General features: G+C 43.4%; 1 protein-coding gene across 1 annotated transcript in view; it reads left to right on the forward strand.

Moving 5' to 3' along the window:
- CNPY1 (canopy FGF signaling regulator 1) overlaps positions 1-24,477 on the forward strand; it is a 102,241-nt gene that overhangs the window by 57,345 nt on the left and 20,419 nt on the right. The window contains 2 exon segments of the mRNA XM_075747201.1: positions 1,166-1,318; positions 3,055-3,151. Coding sequence (XP_075603316.1) covers positions 1,166-1,318; positions 3,055-3,151 — 250 coding nt within the window.

A 24,477-nucleotide genomic window follows, 5' to 3' on the forward strand; every position in this document is an offset into this window, starting at 1 on the left:
TCTAAGCTTTAATTTTAATTCTGCTGCCTTTATTTATCTGATTTGTGGCCAGATGGTGGTGAAGCAAGGCAACCCCTTTGTGCAAATGAAGCCCACATGTGAAAGTCCTTCTGTAATGTAATCATTGAGACCGGAAGGGTTCATACTGTGTCTGAAAAGAGACAATGGAGCCGGGATATATCAACATCGCCGAAATCGAGTTCATTTGCGATGCAGGCCCTTTGACTATGGTTGTCATGAAAACTTCCTACTTTGATCAGCAGAGGGTGGAGAGAAAAAGAAGAAGAAGAAAAAAAAAAAAAAAAAAAAGAAGTCTTCTAAAGGGGCAGGGATGCGGCGCGGGTGTTTGCTGTGCACTTGGCTCCGGTTCACGCCCCTTTCCGGAAGACGCAACAGGGAGAGGAGCATCTTGCACCTTGACCTGTCTAGACGGGGCGCGAAGTTTGGGGGTTTTTGTTGGGTTTTTTTTTTTTTTGTCCCCGTTTCCAAGGGCGAGGGTTGCTCTTTGACCCCCACCGCCAGCGGCGGTGGCTCTCGGGGCGTAGGTAGCGGCTGGAGGTTTCCTGCCGAATTCTCGTCGCGGCCGGGAGGGAAGGGGATGGACAAAGACACGGACCAGCTGTTCGGAAATAAAGCTGAAATAGTAGAACCTGGGAGAAGCTAGGTTTTGTAAGCTATTATTTTCTGCACAAAACCCCTGGGAGGTATTAAACAGCTGCATCTGAGCTGGCGAGAGCGGCTAAAAGACAGAGCAACAACTGAAAGCCCGGGACTTTTGCAAACTCCGCTTCAACTAGAGAAACAAGTGGCTGGAGCGCCAAGGGCTTTCATGGCCCGAAACATCCGCCGCCGGCGGCCGTCTCCCTTCGCCACGGTCTCTTCGGGCTGCCGGGAGGTTTCAAACCGGGCGGCTGGCTTCTGGAGGAGGGCGAGGGACGTGAGGGGCGCGTTGGGTGTGAGCTGGAAGGGTCTGCGCAGGTTCTCCAGGGCCACCTTAGCCGGAGCTGACGTTTTTAATTACGTGTGTAATGTAATGTGTCAACAGTTCTACATAGCGAGAGGGATGCTCTTTTTCTCTTTCTGCAATCTAACTAGGCATTATCTGTATGACGTGGGGTTTTGTGGTGATATAAGTAAAAAAAGAATCAATTTTTGCCTCTGTTAGGTTCCTTTAGCAAAGTCAGAGAGCAACTTAACGGAGTCGTTGGGATGGAAAAGGAGATTTGCTCCTAAGCAAGAAGAGAAAAATCTATGCAGACTTTACAAAAAAAAAAAATTGGGGGTTTAATCTGATGTTTACAAACCTTTAAAATTTGCGGTTAGGCGACATAACAAATGTGTAACCTTTTATTTTCCAGCGAAAGCTGCGTCAGTGTGCCCACTCTTTCTCGTCACTAGGAAATTCATGCAGATCGTGCCTTGGTTTAAGATTCTTGCCATATTTTTACATACTCCATACTGGCTCCTCGCAGAAACCAGCTGAGTATTTGGAGATAACACTGCGTTTTGTCAGATGCTTTATAATGTTATTTAGAAATGTATTCGGATCTGTTTAGGGCTTCATAAATATGAATAAAGCATTTACAAAAGGCACGTCACTTGCAGAAGTAACCCACGGATTATACCAGATGCTTTATACGTTACAAATTTCCTAAACTTCAACAGTTCAAAACTACATTTTAGTGGGGGAATTTTTTTCTAAGTGATTAAATATAAATCAGCGTTTCCCAGAAAAATATCTCTGTTGATTTATGTACAGGAAATAAGGGAATTATACTAGTGGCTAAAAATCCAGATTGCTACTAAAGTAGTTTCAAATATTTATGGACAAATTAGAGGAGGAGGGGAAGGATGTCATCTTTTTTTTTTTGCTTAGGCCTCATGGTGTAGGGATGGATTTTTCTCAACTAATTGTGCTAAAAACACTGAGGTTCTGTGCCTGGCTTTGTGCCAGTGCCTTCTTCAGATACATATTTTATTTTTCTTTAATGCTTTTGGGGTCTTTATTTTTTTTTTTTATTTTTTGTTGGGGTTTTTTTTTTTTAGCTTTTGTGGAAAACATTAAAAAAAAAAAAACAACCAAACCCTCAAAGAAGAGCCACGGGGTTGTGCTGGCTGTGGCCTTTCGAGCAGTTGGGGACTCGAAAGAGGCCGGCGAGCGAACCGGCTGGAGCTGCGGGCAAGGAGCGCGGGCAGCAGCTCTGCCTCGGTCACCGGCAGCTCGGGGTTATTCCATGTCCTGGCAGATAGGGGTTTGATTTTTTTTTTTTTAGCAAAGCACAGCAAAGGGGTTTTTTTTATTTTCTGTGCTGAGCATGACTTCCAGCAAGCAGATTTTTATTTCAGTATGGTTTTTTCTCCACTCGTGTTAAAGCGCTTCCCCTTATTCATGGGTTGAAGCCTGGCTTTTGGGGACAGGAATTCCATCTTAATACACACGCGAGCTTCCTAAAAGGTGCCAAACACCAGGCGGGATGGTGCTCCCCCCCGGAGCTGTGCTCCCCCACCCTTCCCAGGGGGTCAGGAGCCCGTTTTGTGGCACCGAGGTGAATTACCAGCAGCTCCCTAAATACTGGGGCTGGGGGGGGGGGGGTGCTCTGCAGCTCCTTGCTGGCAACTGCTCTATCTGTAGTGAAATCAGAGCTGCATCTGCGTGGTCAGGGAGCTGTAGTTATTGCACATCGTGAGCACTAATATCAGAATACAGAATGGGCTTGTTTTATTTAAATTTTGAGTGCCTCCTCCCTGAGTCCATGCTGAAAGGGGGTGTGTGGGGGGGTCCTAACCAAGTTAAATGCCTTTTGGAGGGGTTTCCCCCACCCCCCCCATGAATGTGGGTTTGAAACATCAGTGAGGCTGGGCATAAAGTTTAAGTAATATTTGGTAGCATTAATTCCCGGGCAGCCCCCATTCATCCCCGCGCTGCGTAGGGCAGGGAGAGCGGAGCGAGCCAGGGGCTCCTCATCGCAGCATCGCAACCGCCTTGCTTCTTTCTAGCTGAAAAAAAAAATAAATAGCACAGTACTAGTATCCTCCTTTTTTTCATCCTTACAGTGGGAGAGTATCATAGAAGAGTATGAAGATGAAATATTCTCACTTATCGCCCAAGAGGCAGACTATCTAGCTGACAAGCTGTGCAGTGAAAAATCAGGTACTGTGTCTGATGTAACATGTGCTCTCTCTACAGCGGTGTGGGGTTGGGTTGTTGTTTTTTTTTTTCATACCCAGCGTACTGCTTTGGAGGAGAAGTGGGCTGTTGTTGAATAAGCAATGACACTACATGACTTTTTAAAAAACATCCCTTTTTTTTAAAGGTTTTTAATTCTTTTAATTCTTTCGTGCATACTAATGTGGCATAATTTGAGCATCCCAGCTAACGCGGTGTGTTTTCCTCCTGGTGTTACATGATTTTTTTGCTCCTTCTGTGTCTACGCTGTCATTTCCAAGTCAGAAATGAGACTAACCCTCTTGCAACAAAATACAGGCACTTGTTTCTCCTGTTTAATTGCTAATCGTGGCCAATAAACTGAACCACGAGCCATGAGAGTGCAGGTTTAGAAATGTGCCGTTCATTTTTAGATGAACTCTTCGTTGCCATCAGACAAGAGTTGTCCTTAGAGGGGCTGGCCAGCCCACTGCCATCACCTGCTAGGGAAGATGTATTTAAAAAATTTCTTTCTCTGTAAGATATATCATTTCAAATAAGTAAGGCATCTTTTCAATCCTGACAAAGTAAGAAAATGCTTCTAAAAATTAATTACAGCTTATTTAAAATCTTCCTCCGTTCCTCTATTTGTTGCCCTTGTTTTCAGTGTTGTTTTTTTTAACTTTTATATTCATTTCTGAATCTAAAGAGCACGTCACTTAAGGCACTAAATACTCTGGGGTTATAAATTAGTTGGATTATCCTTTCTCAACGTGCTGCCTTTAGTGATAGACTATGCATGAAAATATTGATCTCGGAATCAACGCTTGTAAATATTGGGGTGTGTTCTTGAGATTTAAAGGCTGTAATCATTATTTGGGATGTAAGAAACAGAGCCCATAAAAGGTACTAGAAGTTGGTAAAAGCTGACTCGCTAGAAGTTCATAAAAATAAGTTTGGGTACTTTAAAGCATCAGCGTGTTTTTAATACTTATTGAAAAAGCATAGTCCGAAAGCACTGGAGAACTCCATCTGTAACGACACAAAGTTCTCTCTATAATCTGTGTGGACAAATAATTTCCAAAAAGAAACTTTCCAGAATAGGTTTGATTTTTCACAAATATTTGTCATTTGTCATATCTGCCATTACGGAGCTACTCTCTGTCGTGCCAGAAGAGCAAACACACGGAGTAACAAATTATTTTGAACACAAGGTGCTTCCTCCAAAATGGATGGCAGGATTTCTGGTTGTACAGAAAAACTTTCTGGGCATTTCAGAAGCAAACCCCAGAAGGGTCTGTGGGATAATGTAGAAAAAACATCATCTTCCAGACAGATTTGCACAGAGAAGGGAAGATTGGGATAAATCCCCTCTCCTCCTTGGCTCCCCTCATAGCAGCCTCTAACTTACTTGGAGAACAACTTGCAGTTTCGTGCACCTTCAGTAACGCTACAAAAATATTTGCCAAAGCTGCGTGCGAAATGTCGATACCAAAGCCCGTGCTGTTAAAAACCTCTTTTTTTTTCTTTTTTTCTTTTTTTTTTTTTTTTTCCCCCATGGATCTGCTCAAAAGCTTTTTCTTTTCCCTTTGAAATCATATTTTGGGTTTAAAACCTGCACCATGTGCTCATTCAGCCTTCTTGCATCAACAAAATAATTTCCTCCGTTATTGCAGAAGAGCTTGCTGTAACCGCCCGCTAGCCTCATTCACACAAATAACCCACTGCATATGTGCAGGGCTGCTCTTCCGAACTATAAATAGTGGTCCGCAGAGAGGAAAGAAGTTTAGTTTTCTTCCTGGTAATTAGCACAGATAAAGAAGCAGTCGTTTAATAAACAGAAATATAAGCCCTCACTCTTGCAAATAGAAGATGCTTGCAAAAGTGGCAGGAACACGACAGAGCGATGCTGACCTACCCCGACATAAAAATAAGAGCAAGAAATTAATCTGCCATTCCCCATATCATCCCAGTGCCCATTTAAAAAATGTCAGTATGTTCAAGGGTAAAGACTAAAAAAAGCCACAGAGACTTTTTTTTTTTTTTTAAGCTAATTCACTCTATGTATAAAGTGGGATGAAAAGAAATGTATTAAATTGCATTAAAAATAATGAAAACATGTTTCCGTGAACTCTGCGGCAGGCAGGAGCTGGCAGAGGAGCACAGTGATACCTGACAGAGCAGGAAAGTGCCTGCCTGGGTTTTTCCAGGGAAAATAAATTCAGGCTCGGGTGGCATTGGAAACGGCAAGTCTTCGAAATTGCGTCAGGATTCACGCCAGCCACGCAGCACTAACATATAACTTGCCAAAGCCTCCAACTCACAGAACACAATGAGAGTTATATTATTAAGTCTTATCTATCTTACAATGGCAATTTTCATTAATACGTTATATTAAAGCAATATTACACTCTTATCGTCTTACTGTAAATTATTGGCTCTTTTTATTCAGAGCTCCATGTGTTCATTCCGAATGGCATTTTTAACTTTTTTTTTTTTTTTTTTTATTGGGCAAATTATCATACTCAGCGACAGAAATAGTATAGAAAACCTCTCCACGGGCCAGTTGCAGGTTTTGATATTGTGGATTTCACCATTTCACCATAAAGCAGGAAAGAAAAAAAACCCCAAACCCACAAATCAGTGATGTATTCATTTCATTATTATGCTTTTAATTCTGTTTTTAAAGGCTGTGTATGTGAACATGGCTTATTTCTTGTGGCCCGTTGCGGACTTGTGAATATTGGTGTAATCAAGCCCTTTTTATGCTGTGCTACGTAAAATAATAAGGGTTGCAGTTTCCTCTCAGCCTACAAACATGACATTAATGGATGTCCCATATTATAGGAAGAAAAATCCTTATCCATAAGTCACATTTAGTACTTTTTTTTTCACTTCTAATATCATACTAACCCTTTTTCTATGGGTACTGGCGGTGGATGTTTCTTGGTTGATTAAAAAGTGGGAAACTTCAATAAAGTCTTTTAGCATGATCAAACCGTTTGATATTTACAAGCATAGATCCGTTCGCTGTCATGTATTCTTTGATCACGCAAAAAGTCTCGGCACTAGACAGGCGGGCAAAACCTGCTGAGACACACCTTCAGATCCTCTACTGTTTTTACAAGCTTAAAAAAAAAATCAAAAAGTTAATTTTTGAGGAGATTACACTTTTTTTTTTTTTAATACCCCCCAAACAGGAGGCGCAGTTGCCAGTTGGACCAATGGAATAACAGAGGGGTTTTTTAATTGCAGAGCCCTTTCATTTTCTTTGCTGATTGCAATCATTTTCTGCGTGCCCTTTCTGGGTTTATATGTATTTTCAGTTGCGGTAGCTGGAGCTCAGTGCCATGCCAGCGGCATTTCATTCGGGGTTAGATGGAGTTATGCAAAGGCCAGTAAGAAGCCAGAAACCAGCTAAAGCTTGTGCTAATGTATAGACCAGGACCAGTTGATTTATAAGTGGAAAATAATCTAATACCACATCTTTTATGAGTGCTGAAAGCTACCGTTTAAGTAACACCAGGACTTCTCCTACATCTTTTTTTTTTTTTTTTTAATGTTCTCACAACTATAAAAATGTTCTGCTTGCCTAAAATCTTCCAGTCCCCATTTTATCTTAAAAGTGACTTCACCCATGTATTTCTTTATTTAGCTGTTTGCAAAGTTGGATTATAATTTAGGCACCCAATGTTGAGTTATACAAAAGTGAAACAAAATGCTCTTATTCAACTGCAAAGAAATCCAGAAGTCTCTTTCTGCACAATTATCGCTCAAACTATTGTGTTTTTGCAAACTGATACTTTCTAGGAGGCTCGTTCCCAGTGAGAACTACTCTCCTGGAGAGTTTAACAAAGCTAGCAGCTACATCAATTAAAAGCAACTAAAATGTCTGTTATGGGTATGTGCAGAATATTAAACTGCCATTAAACCATTTACCATTTACCTTAATACCCTCTGCTAGGTTATGGTTAATAAAGGCGATGTATGGGGTATGGAGGTATGGTTTAATGCTGCCACAGTATCCTGAAATTACATATTTTCTCACATTTTTCTACCCATGTAACTAGGAAAATGAACAGTAGAGAGAGAGATTAGCCTTTGAGTCCCCTGCTCTGCAACAGGAGCTGTGAGCACAGATTTCCCCGAACACTATAAGGGATTGAAGGATCCATATCGGTGGCGTTTATTAAAGAACTGGGCCGTGACACTCCTTGTTTTAAAATACCAAGTTTGATTAAAAAAAAAAAAACAACACAACCCACAACGGATTTTAGCTGCAGCAATAAGATTATACTGGGAAGACAAGGAAAAGCAAATTTAAACACTAAAATGAGCCCCTCTGGAGAGAGGGATGGCATATTTTCTGTGTTTACTGGTGTAGCTGAATTTTTCTTAGGGTGCAATATGCTGGGGTCAGTTCTCCAAGGCTGATCCACGGCCAACCCCACCAGCAAGTGCCCAAAGCCAGATGTGAACCCCACCTGGGCAGCAGCGGGTTCACCACGAGATTTGGGTGCTTCCTGACTCGGGTTTCTAGTAACTATTTCTCCATAAACTGTGTTTTTGTGATGTGAAAATCATGAGAGACCTCAGAGCTGTGGGATAATTTTTCAATTCAAAATGAGCGAGAGTTTTCAGGTCTTTGCAAAAATGCCACCTCACGTGGGGATGCACGGGTCGTGTTCGTGCCCCATAAGGGAAGAGTTGGACCCTGAATTATTTAACACATTTGAGGACAGGAGTCGAGAATAGATTATTTTACTCTAATTTTTTTAAAATCCTTCCTGCTCTGTTTCGAAGAGTATATCTAAAAAAAAGCCTGACTCGCTCTCAGTGTGTCATGGTTATGCCTCACGCCGTTCCTCCTTTCTGATTTATTGGGCAAAAGTAGTTTAACGCGCTTTCATTTTCACCTTAACACTTTCAGTTGTGGAAGTGCTTCAGGAAGAAAACCTTTCTTTTTCTAGTTCAGTGTGTATATATATATATGTATATTTATTAAAGAATCAGGTACTCTTAGCAAAGCGCTACTGTTCGGGACATCAGTAAATCACAGGCAACTTTTCCTTCCTTAGGTGCCTGTGCAGAGGCTGCTGCTCACACAGGGTTATAGAACAGATCAGCCTCTCATTTCAGAGTGAAGTCAGATGAAAACACCATATTTTTTTCTTTTATAATCATTTATTGCCATTGTAATATCGCCCGTATTTTCTACTTTTGATTTTTAATGTGCCCACATTCCTTAGTCTTTTTTTTTTTTTTTTTTTTCCCATTTTAAGTGGTTTTCTATTAAAGTATTTTGGAATGAGTGTGCAGAGGTTTTGGTGAGAAAGTGGAGTTTAATGGGGAATTGCCTGTTTGACCTTATTTCTGTGTTCAGGTTTTTATCTACCCCAAGGTATTCATCTCAGTTGTGCCGATTTTCACAAAATCAACATCTGATTGCAACAGAATTAGAGTCTGTAAAAACTGAGCCTCCTGCTCCAGCAGAAAAAGATAACTAAGATAATTTCAATAAACCTGGTATTTTTTCACGTCCATGTGTTTGTTTTAACAGATGTTCAATTCATCTGTATTTCTGCACTAGGAAAGAGTTTATAGCTAAGAGCTGCTAAGTTTCTATTGCTGCTGTTGAGATGACGACGGGAAACTTTCCACATATTTCTCCTTTTAAAGGTGAAATAACTTAGTGGAATGTGTGTAGTTTCCTTGAAACAAACCTTTCCTTAAAATTTCCATATCAAAGTCCTACTGATCCTCTCATAAATGTTCACTCAATCTGAGCACCACTAGTGTAATAACTTTTTTAAATTAAAGCTTTCTTGCTGAAGAAATGGCAATAAAAATCAAAATATTGCCAACAGAGGTTATGCCTTTCATCACTGGATTATTTGGGGTTGGGGGGGGGGTGTTGGTCCAAAATATTTATTAATCAGTATGAAATATTTGGCCATAAATCTAACCCAGAGCTGGGGCTCAGTTCAGGTTGTCGTTGCGGCCAGAAGACAAAGTGGGAGAATATCTGCTTCAGGCTTCAATGCGCTATGAAAGCACTGTTTAAAAATACTTTAACTACTTAACTGTGGTTTTAGGGTAATAAGGATAGTTCATTCAAATCAGTAAAATATTTAGAGAAAAAGTAAGATTTATAACAAAAAAAAAATTATCTAAAATTATATATTTCACCTTTACTGCAGATTGAGTAACCATTGAAAAGTATAAAATGATGTGTGGAAAAAAAACCCCACTGCATCAATTAAAAATCTGTTAATATGTGTCACATAATTTTAAAGTTTATTTATAGATTTTTACAATATTTGTAAAGTTAAGTATTTCAGCACCAACAGAGTCCATCCCTCAGTGAGTGTAAATTGTTGGAGCTTCACAAGAAGCCATTAGAGAAATAGTGATTTACAACAGCTTAACATCTGGTCCCCTAAATCTGTTACACAAGGATTTGTTGTCTGGTTTAATGTTTTTAAAAAGACTCTGAGTTTTTGTTCAGAGTGGAATTTTTTCTGCCGTTTCTTCCTGACAGAGCAATTTTGCAGAATACTTTGTCAAAGTTCTAATTTGAACATCGTGGAGCAGCTGTACTATATAAAATGGAAATACCTTCAGTATTTAAGGAAGACTTTCCTCACACTTAATCCAATTCAACACCTTCTTTCATCTGTATGTAAACACCGATTTTTAAAGTAACTTTCAAATATTTGAACTCTCTTTCTACTTCATTCTGCTTCCAAATGGCCAATTTACACTGAGATGGGGTCTTCGGTGTTGATACTGAACTCACCCCCTATGCAAAACCTACATTCAGCTGGCTCCGTTTATAGTCCGGGAGCAGGAAAGTTGTTTTTTATACATTACATAAAGAACTAATACACATACATATCAAATTAATGGGAAAGGTTTGGACTCCCCTCTTATTTCCATTCTGTGAAATTTGTTGATTTTGTTAGTGGACAGAAAAGCCAGATTCGGTCCAAAGTGTGTTTAAAAAATATTTTATCAGGAACACGGGTGCTGGGAATCTGTGCAGCTATTTCAAAGTCTAGCTAATTTTCACTTTATTTTTAATCATATCTTTTTTCCCTGAATTTGAAAATATTTCCCCTCGTTCCAGCATCCTCTTTTTATTGTTCAATGTGCAAAACTCATAAAAGCAACAAAGAAAATTGATTATCCAGGAGAACAACATAGTGCAAGCGGTCAAACATTGACAAAAGATCAAAATAAACAAACCAAGATGGCAATAGAGAGTAATTTGTGGGTTTTTTTTTCCTTTTTTTATATAATTAGAGGGAACTTATGTGCTTTCTGTAACAGTGACTGGTAAATTATTTCAGGACGGTATGTTAGAGTTTTCTTATCTGTCTTTTTAAAATTTTAGTGCTGTTTTATACTTTATTGGATATGCCCTCAAAATTGATCCCGATCATGGTATGAAAGAGATCCTGACTACCTGGCCAGGTTGTTTTACTGATCATCAAGTCCTGTAGTGCCGTGCTCGATGCATGCATTCAGCATTCAGCCACTGAGGTTAGTGTGGTCTGTACTGAGAAAACATGACTAGATGATAGTATTGATATACGGCCCTCAGAAGGAAAGCCTTTCTTTAAGCTATAATTTGCACATTTACATTCTGTCTTTGAATTTCACAGTGAAAAACTACCAGAGGATTTTTGTATCTGTTCCTTTTTGCATCAATGATAAGATATGGGCCAGATTCATCCCTGTGTCACCCCAGTCTTATCCCAGTGTGACTCGGGTGCAACTGGAGCAATGCTATAGTGGACCACATCTGATACGTACTGTGACCAGCCTGGGGTCTTTATCTTTGGGGTGAATATTCAGATTGTTTCACTATCGCGTTGTTGAAGCAGATACTGAGAAGCAAACTTAAAATTTGTGAGGCCCTTTGTGAAGCCAAACTCATGTTGGGTTCAGTAAGAAGAGCTCTGTCTAAAAAAGAATTTGTGTGGTTTATCTTCTGTGAGTTAGCAGACTGGGTGATACGATACGATACGATACAATACGATACGATACGATACGATACGATACGATACGATACGATACGATACGATACTATACGAACTGCTTGGGATCCCATCTGTCCAGATACTTGCGTAGCTGTCTTCAGCTGTCCCTTGAGCATCTCAAAACCTATATGGAAAATTGGAGAAATACATCTTGACTTCAGACCCTGTCTTTTCTCCCTTATTTATCCCACCGTACTCTGATGAAGTCAGAGATGTACCCAAAGGCACAATCGAGGCTTTTATCAATGCAACAGAAATTTAAAGGTCATTTCTGAGAAAGGAGGACCAGATCCTTGCCCAGAGCAAGGAGCTTTAGTCTGTTGACTTGGGATAGAGCTGTTGTGTTTGACCTGGGGAGACTGGGGGGGGTGGGGGGTGGGGGGGGTGTGGTCCCCAGTTCATGAGGACTGTTAATAAATTTTGTTTAAAATGGTTTGTTTCATTTTCCATGTCAAATATGCCAGGTAAAGAGCACTTTCCTGGTGACAGATTTTATTTCAAACATGGCTTACACTGAATGAGTTGAGGCTGCTAAATTCATTCCACTCAGGAACCAAAAATGGGTAAAGCAAGCTCATGAACAGATAAGATCAATGCTTTATTTACTAAAATAAGCCCTAAAACAAGGTTGTTCACTAACTAGTCATATTTTCTATTCATATTTGTCTTTATGGTCTGACATTTCTCATACTATGATAGCTTCATCAAAATACAGTTTTTAGAAAATGCATATTGCTTGTCACTGTTTCATTGACATAAAGAACAAGCGTGTTAGAGTTTTATGAGCAAAATATTAACCTGTATGGTGTTCCTAATGCATATTAAGTTTACCAGAAATGAGAAGAGCCAGATACGTATTAAACGAAATACTATTAAAGGGTCTTATGGCAGGAGCGGTGAGGAATACCTCGTAATTACAGCATACATATCCAAGTACAGCATACTTTGTTCTGGAGGCTTAAGTAGGTAATTAGTAATGCAGTTATGGAGTTGTGAGTGATCTTAAATTATGTTGGTCTCTGAAAATTGTCCTTACTCTCAGTGCTGGGATGGATACGGTTACTCTGAGAACATGGCTCTTGGAGTTACTCACCGGGCAGGACCACTTCTGCCACTGGAGGGGTTGGGGAGGGAGCGAGGGGAGAAATGCTCGTGATATGTGACCTTGGGCACCGTGTACATGTAAAACCAGCACATATACCTTATACTGTCTAAGCAGGGGATTTCTGAGGCCGGATGAAAAAGAGGAAGGCTTTTAGAAAGGGAAGAGTGTGAAGGGTTAGCAAATAAATGCAAGGTGGAGTTGCTACGCTCGGTGACTTCCACGCAGACGGGTCTATGCCGGAGCAGCGCTGTAGCAGCGTATATCACTGTAAGAGCGTTGATTAACAGCAGAACTGTGCTTAATGCAATATAGGTTAATACAGAGGCTTTCTTTAGGAGCGGCTCAACAAGGCTGCTTGCAAAAGAGTAAGAGAAAGAGAGAGACCAATTCACAAAGCTCATTTAAACTGAGCGAGAAGCTATGGAAAACAAGGGTGTCTTCGTGCCTTTAACCGTATTTACAGACCTGGCTGGTTTAATGGCATTCAGCAATAAATTCCATCGCCTTCGGGAGCAATTGATAAAGGTTCTGGTAACCGCCTGCTCCAATCTACTTTGGGGAATGTTAATAAACTGGTACCCAAGGACTCCTAGGTGTGTGCCGTGGAATACAGGGAGCTAAATGTCAGCTAATTAAGCAGAGCTGAGACCATGAAAGATCTTGTGAGTTAAAAGTTAAATATTAATATCAGTTTCAAACTTTATGAAAAGCTGGCTTAGTGTCAGGGAAGCAGAAGGGCTATATATCCAGCATGTTCGTGACATTTTCTATTTCTAGTTAACCTTGCAGCCGCATTCAAAACTAGCTGAAGTTTTCTTAAAGCAAATTCTGGAAGAGCAGCCAATAAGGAATTATAACAACCCTTGAGGTGACACAGACATTAATGAAGGAAGAAAGGAAAGATTTCAATATGGCAGTGTTCCTCAAATGGTAAAAAAAAAAAAAAAAAAAAAATCTTCCCTGTCATATCAAATGTGACTTGAGCAAAAGGTGAGAGTTCAGAAAGCCTTGGTGCTCGACAGGGCTGTACTTGTCTGCCTGCGCGTGTTGGTCGGTTCTGCTAATTCCTGCGATCGGGGCTGAGCTCCAGCCAGCATCAGCGTCACGGAAGCCGGGAGCAGCACTGGGTTGCTGCTGCTCAGACCTGCGCTAAGGGACAAATACACCAAAAGTAAGGTCAGCACCATTCGCTCTTGAGCAGGGCTAAGTGTAGGGATGTAATTTTCAGCGTGACACTGGTGCTCATAAAGAGTAGGAAGATGAAGGTTAAGCACTGTGCAAAGTTTGTCACACAGTGACCAGGGTATCTTGAGCTGATCTGATTTGACTTTGAGTTTGGTTATTGTCATTGTTCAGTATGAGCTCTGTTAGAGGAGTGGCTCTCAGCCCAGCTCGGGATCGGGATCCCGTGGGCTTGGCCTTGTACGAGCAGCAGAGTTAATTCACCCTGAGCTCTTACTCCTGTCACCACACACCAGTTGACGTGGGAGTATTGTTCATCAAGAATGGGCAGAGACTAAACAACCTGCCCACCTTTGGCTTTGCTGTGGCCAGGACTTAACCACCCAGCCGTCTTTTCTGGCCTCCACAGGGACAGTAAATTATTAGAAAGAAATTATTAAATGTCTGTTTGCTGAAATCAAAGGAGATGGAGACTTGTCTCAACTTCTTTCACTGTGTAAACTATATTCTGGTGCCTAAGGAATACTTTTCCATTGCATTTAATTGAGTCAGAGGTTTTCTGCCAGGCTCAGCTGCTTTGGCCAGCAGCAGGACAGCATGGTTGTGCGCCCACACACACGCTCTGCCCACTGTGGCACACCGAGTGAACTGCAAAATATACCTTGTTTCATCCAGCGAGACACTCCTGTCTCTTCTGGAAGAAGAAGAAGAACCAGTCTCGTTCCTAATCTGTAAAACTGATGATTGATGGATGCAAAGAGAGCACCTGAGCACCCCGTATGAGCCTCCAGGTGCCATGTGCCTGCACGGCTAAAGGTAGGGGGAAGCCGGAGCTGTGCCTTGCATGAGGCTTTGGTTATCAATATACCCCCGTGTGTGTTCTCCCCTCCTAATTCCCCCATTACCACTGAATTTCAGAATATAAAACTGAGTTGTCTAGGTTTGGTAGATCTTACAGTTTCAAATATCTTCCTTCCTTCCTTCCAGTCCCCTGGGCTTAATTCCAGTGCAGGCAGTGTTGCCATCCCTCAGCCCCCAGCCTGTGACGCTGTCTTTCCTAAAGAAGCTTCCCATGCATAATTAAACCCCAACACTCAGCCTGTGCTTTAACACTCACCTACCTGGAATGGGCTTTGACTGAAGCCACAGTGTCTCCCAGAGCCCTCCTGGCTGGAGCGGAGGGACTCGTGGTCACCTGGGGATGGTGCAGCCTGGGAGGACAGCGATGGCACCTGAATCCTGGGGAGTGGGAACATGCGAAGTTGGTTTTCTTGGGGCAATTTTGCTTTGACTCTCAAAGGTTTCACTTTGCATGACCAGGTAAGACCATAAAAGGAATTTCAAGATATTTGGTGTTTTCTGAGCCCGGGTCATCTTCCTGGAGCCTTTGACTGTGCTTTTCATCAGAGCACCCTGAACATTCCAAAGCAGTTTGCCAGGGTGAATAAGCGTCTTTACCTGCAACTTAAAATAACAAGGGGCAGAGACAAAATTTGGCAGAAATGGGACTAGAAATCACACATCCTTCTCATGCCTTGTCCAACTCCTGATTTGCTGCACCACATTACTTAACCCGACACAGGTACCGGGATGCAGACATACATTGCTCTTATTGTAGTTATTATAATGATCCTTACATTTCGATGGTATGGGCTACCACGAACCTTTGCATTCAACGGTTGTCTGTGGCATGCTGCACAAAAATCAAGACTTTCTTTCTCCTTTTCAAAGCCCTCGATTACCCTGGCCCAGGTAAGAGCAGGACTGCAGCACAGCTGGTGGTCACAGCTTACCTGGATTACTGGCCTTCATTCCCAACAGACACGGTTTCCCTGGTTGCGCTCATTTTCCAGGGTGACTTCACTTACTGACTTTTTCGTATAATCAATGTCAGGGCTCTAGTAGCTGCTTGAATGAGGCTGAGAAATAACCTGGTGGTGCTGAGCACAGCCAGGACGTTTCAGGGCAGCGTGTGGAAGGATGACAGCCGAGGTCCTTCTGGGCTGAGCCACCCTTGTGCTGGGGACACTTGGGAGCAGTGGGAACGGTTGGGAAAGATGTGAACTCTGGGGGGATTTGCAGTTGGAAGGCTTTCTTGTACGATAGCTGGTCATGGTGTACAGGGTAGATCCTGGTTTCTGATTGCCAATTGCTCATCTCCCCAAATTGTCAGTTGCTCATCTCCCCCAGATGAGTGACTCTCCTGTTTTCCCCATATTTTTGCTTCCCCTGTACTCTCTTAAGCTTTCGGGAACCCCACCTGTCTGCTGCCTTCCAGGTTCAAAAGAGGGACAGACATGAAGACCTTCTGCCTGCAGCCCTTTCCCACCCAGAGCCTGTAAGCAATGAGAATGTTGCATCTTCTCTCCATGGAGGAGTCCTTAAGGGAGATTGTGTCAGTCTGTTTCTTTCTGCCTAGAGCTGCTGCACTGTGGAGGGTTTTACAAGTACCGGGGAAGAGTCTTGGAATATCACATGTGGAATAAGAGAGAGCTGCTCTCTCCTTAGTGGGAGCCAGAGGCTGGGACACCAGGAGGGACGCGCTGTAGGTATGAGCAGTCACTCACTTCTCACTGACTGCAAAATTCCTGTGGTGGGAGAGGTTCCCCAGCCTCTAGGAACAAGCATGTGTTTTGTGACTTAACATCAAGCGTGTTGTTTCTGCTCCAGGTGAAGATGCAGATCTGGCAGCCACAGCACTGGTGGGGTAGCCATGGTCATTGCTATGTGTTCTCATGCGTCCTCCATGTTTCTCTGCAACTCCTCCATCAAGTGCAATGCTTCTGCAGAACACCTTGGGGCTGCTCATTGTTTGACCCAAAGCTCCCAGGGGTTCTCTCCAGAATTTTGTATTTGAGAAATTCCTAACTTGTCTTTGATGGGTGTGCAGGGCTCAGTCTGTTTCTCTGTTTTATATTTAGAGTCTGAATCTTCCTTCGTCACTGTGGACTTCCCTCTTGCTTTTCATCTTTTTTTCCTTTTTCTCCTCCTCCATCCTTCAGTCTGATCTGGTTATTTTATCCACCTATTGTCTTCAAATAGTAAAGACAGAGCTCCTGTTTTGTATTACATCTTGGTACAAAACTGTTTAATGTCATGGGCTGTCTAATTTCATGGGCTTCCTGAAACATTGCTGTAATAGAAATAACAAAGAATATCACCAACTTAAGCTGTTTCTCTTCAGGAAGGCTCTTCCATCTCTCCTGAACATCCCGTAAACAACCCTGGATATGTCTAAGAAAGCCCTGCCCTCATGAAACTGAATGAATTGATTCATTTGAAGATGATGATAACAAGACAAAACACAAATAGCTGAGATCAGCCATCTGATCTTTCACCTTTGTGTTCAGATGAAAACACAGATTCTTAACCTTTGAGCCTTTCAAATGATTTCCTGATGAGCTTCAGCAATGGCAACAAGACTTAAGCTGCCACAGTTCAAGGAAAGTCATATTGAAAGCCTCTTTTATACTTCACAGCTACGGGATTTAGTTCTATATGATAACTGTTTTTAATAAAATATTCATTTAGCTTGATAGGAAGCTGAATTTAAACGGCTGTATTCAGGAAGACAGGTAGGTTACACTTCCTCAGCAGGGCTCTCAGCAATAATTTGGTGTCTGCATGGACAATACTGTCACCTACCCCATAGACATCAAGGTGGTGTCCTGACTATGCAAGAAATTAGGAAGAATGACTTCTAAGCACCTGAAAAACACAGGGAGAATTGTTTTCCAGACACTTCCACTTGTCAAAAGCTGTAAGTGAGGAGGGATTGTATGATCTCCTGGCAGACCTGTCCTGCTGGATGAATAAGGAAGAAAATCATCTACCTAAAGTTTGGTGGTACCTGGGATATAACTTGTGTGTGGCTAGAGCATTGCATACAGCAATGTGATCTGGAGCCACCAGAGTTATTCTGAGATGCTCTTCAAATCCTTATGATGAGTTTCCATTTAGCAATGCTTTCGGACTTTTTAGACTCTGTATAAGCCACAGGTTTGTATGGAAGGTCCTGTTTGGGTAAAGTGTATGGGAACATCTCCAGAAGGTACCCAGAACAACTTTCAGATAGTGTATACTCTCTTCCAGTTCCACAGACACTGCAGGGAAAGGTGGCACATGTCGTGACGTTCATATCACTCTCCTAAATGCTCTAAGTGTCTGATTCTCTTCTTGCTGATATTTGTTTTATACCAGGATAATTTTAGGGATTTGACTGAACTTACTCTTGATGCTCCTGAAGGAGACATGAACCCAAAACTTTGATGTGGTTACAAAAAGAGTTTTTCTTATTGACTAATTGTCCAAATAAGATTTCTGACTACAATAGTTTCTTCCACAAGAGTCTTCCTATTTGCCATGCTTCAAATTTGGCTTCCATAAATCTGAGTATAAGAAATGCATCAGCCTCAGTGGAACACACAGAGTTTATTTAAAACACACCTCAAATAATCTAAGCTCCTCTGTTTTGACAGACTCTTTCATAATTCTCTACCACTGAAGGCAATTGTAAGAGATGCTTCAAACAGAAAATCGGAGTTATCTTAGACTTTTTGAGAATGGAGGATTCCTGGAAAAGCAAGGTCGTATAGAAACATATGAAGAGCTGAGTTCTCCATATAAAACTCTATTATCAATTGAAGGCAACTCATCTAATATTTGGAGCTTTTCTTGCTCTGGTTAAGAACAAATCAGCAGAATTTTTAGCTGACACTTCATGGACATTGTCCATATCAACATGAATGTCTTTCTCTTTGTCTGCAAGTGCCCAGATCTAGGAACAGTCTTCTCAGCACCAGGCCCCATCTGTAGCAGCTCTTGTTCAGGATTACATCTTTGAGGATGAATGAGTTATGCCTAGAACGCACAGGTTGTTTTCTCTTTTTTTTAGCATGTTTTCCCACTTCTTTCTCCTACAGAGAGGAAAGATCTGAAAAAACTTACTTTTGTGAAGGAAAACACAAAGTCCCTCCAGCCCTGCTCCAGGATAGGACAGTTCCAAGCTTCCTAATAGACACCATCCTTCTGGATGGAAGTCCTTTCTTGAGACCTCACAGAAATCAATAAAGGTGGGATTTCTCAACTTCACTTTCGTTTTGGGCACCTCTGAGACCTGGTGTCACAAGCTCCACCCCAACAGCCAGCTCTTCTGCTTCTTCTGTAGCAAACTCAAGATCATTCTGATCAGAAGCAGCTTGGCTCCAGAGACATTTCTAGCTTCAGGAGACATGGGTCCTTCCACAAATAAAAACTGTGGTTCCTAAATATTGAATGGTGTCAGAAGTGGCAGCGGAAGCACCGCACTGGCTTCTGCATCCTCTTACCTGGAGCCTAGACTGTGATTGATGTTGGCAAATACATGTTAAATCTCTGTACCACTTTCCAATATTTAGGTAGGGCTCATTTCTATCTACTCATTCCATACTAGTAATCTTTTTCAGTGCTTAAATACAATAGTTCCAGAAACTGATACCAACTTTTTAAGGAAATGTGTCCCATGCTGTGTATAGATGTAGACTACTTATTAGTGCATAAAATAGATATCAAATCTGTGAGATTCCATCTTACTGGTTGATATAATCTCATTTGGTATTCTGACAGGAAAAATAATTTTATATTCATATCCCAAATTTTGAGATAAGATCATTTCTTACTTGCATTTAACCCCATCAGCCTCCCACTATTTTGTCTTGCACTGGACTATCAAGAGGACAGGTATTTTTGAGTACTTAATACAAATCCTCCAGACAAGTGCTTTCCTATCCCTCCATGACAAGAAGTAGTTTGTGTGTACATTTGGGGAAGGTTGTCAGCCTTACTTTAAACCTGAAAAGCCCAGTTCAGTCTGGCCACTGCTCTTCGACTCTGCCTGGGTGAGCTTCCTCTGGCCCAGTTGCCTCACTCCTGGGGACCAACAGGCACAACCCCTTGTTTCAGGCAAGGTACCAGCCTCTCTGGATAGATACCTCACCAGAAATAGCAACTTTTACTGGTCAAAACTTGAACAAGCTGAAGGAGGGCAGGATAGTACTCACTGGTAAAGACTGACCTCTCTCTTGTGTAGCTGATGGTGCAAGGAGTGGCTCAGATTCATGATAATTTGGTACAAGTCTTCTGGAGTTTGTGGCATAGATGAGCCCACATGGTAAAGGAGAGAGTGAAAAGCAGAGATCTTCTGTACATGTCACACTGTGGGTATCTTCTAGCTTCTAATCCTGCCTGTATCACAGGGAGGGCTCCCATGTCATCTTCATCCTGAACCAGGGACCTCTCCTGCAGGTCTCTGGTCTAGCAAACCTGCAGTCCCAGCCACGCTTCTGAGCAGTGTTGTCCACGTGTCAAGGCAGGAGGACGCGATGGTCACTCTGACAAAGCAATTTTGCTGTAGCTGTTCCACTAACAGGTTGCAGACTTGCTTCTTTTGGAGGTAGTTACCTCCAAGAAATGTCCTCCAGGTCATGATTGGAAGGACAATTTTGAAGTTATTAAAGTGTAATCCTTGAAGTAAATTAATGTTCTTCATCATGTGAAGACTTCTGAATTAAGGCAAAGAACAGAGAAATAACTAAGGCAGAGCTGGGGCACAGTCTTACACTAAATAGCCCATTCAGTTACGTGTACTCCAAGGTTCACAAATGACTGATGGGCTCGAGCTTGGTCCCTGCCCTTTCCAGAAATGAAGGCTCTGTGCCACTGCACCCTCCGAGTTGGTTGTGTACTACTGAGTGCTTCTGTGTTTTCCAGGGAAGGCTCTGAAACCCCAGGGAGAAGCAATGAGTCTAGGGATGAGCCAGGCTGTAGAACAGAAGGGAAGGGGTGGGGTAGAGTCAAGAAGGCTGAATAAAACAAGAAAAAGAAATACGGGAAGAATAAAGAAAAGAGAGAAAAAAGGCCTGATGTGGAACAGGGAGTCAGGCTACAGGAGGCATGAGAGGTACCTGGTATTGGAAGGGGAAAACCAAGCCAGTTGACCACACCAACAGAGAGGAGCTATAGGTATACCAGGGGAAATTAGGTACGGTTGGTTGGGGTTTCTTTATCAAGCATGACTTTTTTGAGGATTTTTTTTTTAAATTAAAAAAATGGCAGTAACAAAATTGTTAAAAATTAAGAAAATATTTATTGTTTCTTCCCCAAAACAACCATGAGGGTAGTGCAGGTGGCAGTGTAGCATCTGCTAAAAGATGCAGGAAATACTGGGCTCTACTTCTTTTTCCCCAAAAATGTTAGGGAAGTTATTTACAAAATTAAAAAGAAAGGAAACCAAAATCCCCAGAGGGAAAAGAAAAAAAAAAAAAAAAGTAAATTTAAACCAAGCTTCAGGGAGAGAATAGGAAAAACTCAGGTTATTGGAAAAGGATAGGGCTGAAGCACCTCTCCTATGAAGACAGGCTGAGAGAGCTGGGATTGTTCAGCCTGGAGAAGTGAAGGCTCTGGGGAGACCTCAGAGCAGCCTGCCAGTACCTAAAGGGGCCTACAGGAAAGCTGGAGAGGGACTTTTTATAAGGGCATGGAGTGACAGGACAAGGGGGAAAGGGTTGAAGCTGAAAGAGGGGAGACTCAGACTAGATATTAGGAAGAAATTCTTCACTGTTAGGGTAGCGAGGCACTGGCACAGGTTGCCCAGAGAAGCTGTGGCTGCCCCATCCCTGGAAGTGTTCAAGGCCAGGTTGGATGGGGCTTTGGGCAACCTGGTCTAGTGGAGGGTGTCCCTGCCCATGGCAGGGATTTGGAACTAGACGGTCTTTGAGGTCCCTTGCAATCCAAACCATTCTGTGATTCTAAATGCAAACTCAAACAGTGATACTAGGTGTCTGTTTTACAACGTTCCCATGATGAAGCTGATGGTTAATGTGTAGACCCAGGCAGGAGTCAGTCCTAGACCATGCAGTGCCTCAGGAAAATTTCATGCTGCATCAACCTGCCATGAGGTGCAGACCTCGCTCCAAAGGTGACACTCTCCAAAATGCAGAAACCTCTGAGAGACTCCAGCTGTCGCCAAAAAGCCTGTCTGGGGACAATGGGTGAAGATTTGGGAAGCCTGATTTTGGCCCCTTCCCTCTGTAGCAGTGAGCCAAGCACACAGGTGTGTGCAGAGTCTTCTCAATATATATGCCCCGGCCATCCCCACTCTGTTTTACAGCCTGGAAATACATTTAGGAGGCATCCCAGGCATGCTCTGGAAAGCAATGGCTTTTACGCTGACCTATTTTCCCAGCACGCCTACTGAGAGCCCCATGTGCCAAGCAGCAGTCCCGGGCATCAGGCATCGCCAGCATGGCACAGCCTACACGATGGGAGGACCCTTAGTGCCAGAGATTAAATCTCCCTCCTTTCTTAAGGCTTGTACCAGTGTTTCTGAGGAAATAAGTGTGTCCTGAGTCCTGCCAGGACTGGGACAGGATGACTGGGTGGGCTGGGGTGGGAGATGGGAGGAGACCCAGCTCTGGAGGAAGCCAGGAGCCCCATGGGGATGCAGGTGACAACTCGCTTCTCCCTTGGGGTCCTGCCTGGAGGTTCACATGCTGCCCACCCTCCAGCTGTGAGGCTGGGGGAGAGGAAGCCCTTTATCCCTCTCTTCACTTGAAGACCAACATGCTAAAATCAATGGCGCTATCTGAAGCACACCAAAGTTTCCTAGGGGTGCTCAAAATCCTGAGTCCCACGGCTTGCGTTAGGCCCTGCCTGGCGTGGCGGGTCCCCTCCTCCCGCAGGGCTGGAGGCCAAAGCCTCGCCTCTCGGTGACACCCGGCACGGCAGTTTTCTGGAGTCTTTTGATGTGATGGCTGCAAGAAACCCACTGTCAGTCACACGCTGCATGCGTGCACTGCAGGTCTGGAGGTCTCGTACTTATTCATTCTTGCCACAGCTCCAAGTCTTCACTTTCTTGCTCCGGGAAATGTGCTTAATTATTTATTTGTATTGGACCCAGGCTTGTAACACTTGGGTGCACACTACAAAGCGGTGTGCAAAGAACTATTGCTGGCTGCCGTCGCCCATCAGCCCCCTGCTCACCTCAAGCCCCTGACAAGATAACTAGCCCCATCGACTGCACATTAAGATACATATTAAGGAAAAAGAAAGCTGAGGTCCTCCGTGATTATAGCCCTGTTGAAAGCAATGGAGCTGATGTGCCCAGAAAAGTTAACCTACAGTGAGCCAGTTCCTCCTCCCACGCACCCCAAAAACAGCTTCAGCAGGGACATCCCCCAGGAGTTGGCTGGGGCTGGGGCAAGAAGACAAAGCCAGCCTTTCTGTGGGCTCTGCCATCCCCTGCAGACACATTGGCACCCAAATGGGTCATGCCTAGGCACCCAGGCAACCACGGTGCCACTTCCATCAGCTGGTGGCCACCAGCAGTGTGTTCCTCCTGGTGCTGGGGGTAGGAAGTGCTACTGGGCACTGGGATGCTATAAAAGTTAATTAAAGCTGGTGCTTTTGGAATATAATTTGTGTTGTTTGCCCATTTGCTGTAGGATTTCAGCCTGGCAAGCCTGCAATTGCAGTGCTGTCACCCGCTAGAGCTGAGCTCTGCTGTCACCTACCTTTGTCCAGGCAACAGCTCTGTGGGCAGGCTGGTGGCTCTGCCTCAGGCTCAGTGCTCTGGCTTGTGTCCGCCTTTACTGACTGATGTCCATAAAAATGTCCCCTCCACTGACCTTGGGATGCCTGCGAATTTGCCAAATGGCCTCTCTCATGGCATGCTCCTGGTGGGGTCACCAGGGAGCCAGGTCATTTCTGGAGAAGGTCAGAGCTGCACCCCAGCAGTTTGGGGCTGGATGAGCAGCACAGGAGACACTGGGGATGGTCAGTGTCTGGGTCACCCATAGGTACTATGGGGAGCCTGGGTTCAAGCTGTGATTTGGAGTCATGCAAGAAACCTGGATTCCTCTGGGTGTTCAGAATACCACAGGTTGGGGGAGGTCTCCCTCACCCTGGAGCTTCTCGCTGTTGGTTCACCTTGGAAGATGGACAGGATTGCATGTTTTTGGGGAAAGCCCTCAGCACTGGCAGGGAATCACACCCACGAACATTGAAATACTCATGCAAAAAAACCTTGTGTCGAGGGTCATTGCCACAAGGGCTTTCCAACAGCATGGCCAGGACTGGATTGCTTTCCAGCCACTGAAGACACGACCACTGAATGTGTTCTTCAGCACCCTGTGTGCTGGGCTGGGGCTGCCATTGGGCCAAGTGGTGGGAACACCCAGTGGGTCCATCAGCATCCTTCTCCCAGCTGGCCCCTCACGTATTCACCCCTCCAAAGAAGACCCCAGCCCACAGTGTGGCACCGCTGCCCATGCCACGCTCGTAGCTGAGGGTCCCTCCAAGCAGCCCCATGTGCTTGCCTTCCCCCCTGCTGCTCCTGCCTAACTAGAGCGCTGTGCACAGGGGATCACAGGGAGAATCTCAAGAGATGTATACTTTTTATCCTGGCTTTGACGATGATATTTTTCTTATTCTTAAAGAATAAGAGAAGCTGCTCCTTTCTTCCAGCCCCTGCACGGTTCCCTTGACGAGGGATGTGTGTTTTGCAGCTCTCTGCTCAGGTAACAGTGCGGGAAATCAGTCGTGCTGGACCATAGCAAGGTTTTGCTCCTCCAGGAACAGGAGCTGGGATTTATTAACAGCAGCAGGATTTATTAATCCTGTTCAGAGAATCTAAAAAGAAATTCAGATGGCACTGGGATTACAGCATGGGTCTGGGAGTCCAGACAGCTCTTTGCACTGCCTGGCTCTGCCACCAACTTCTTACATGACCTCAGGCATATCACTTTGCTGCTTCCTACCTTGATCTCCTCATCTGGCAAGTGGAGATAATACCGCCCTGCCTCGTACGGCTATTGGGAAGATAGGCTTGTCATCATTTTTTGCGGTACTGAGATGCTACAGGAGATGGATAATGAGACAGACAGAAAGTTAGCTAGATAAATCAATCTCTTCTCATTCAAGTGAAAACAGGCACTGCAGGTGCAGTGTTTGAGATTAATCATCAG

Source organism: Balearica regulorum, chromosome 2, assembly GCF_011004875.1.
Source record: "Balearica regulorum gibbericeps isolate bBalReg1 chromosome 2, bBalReg1.pri, whole genome shotgun sequence".
Taxonomy (NCBI): domain Eukaryota; kingdom Metazoa; phylum Chordata; class Aves; order Gruiformes; family Gruidae; genus Balearica; species Balearica regulorum.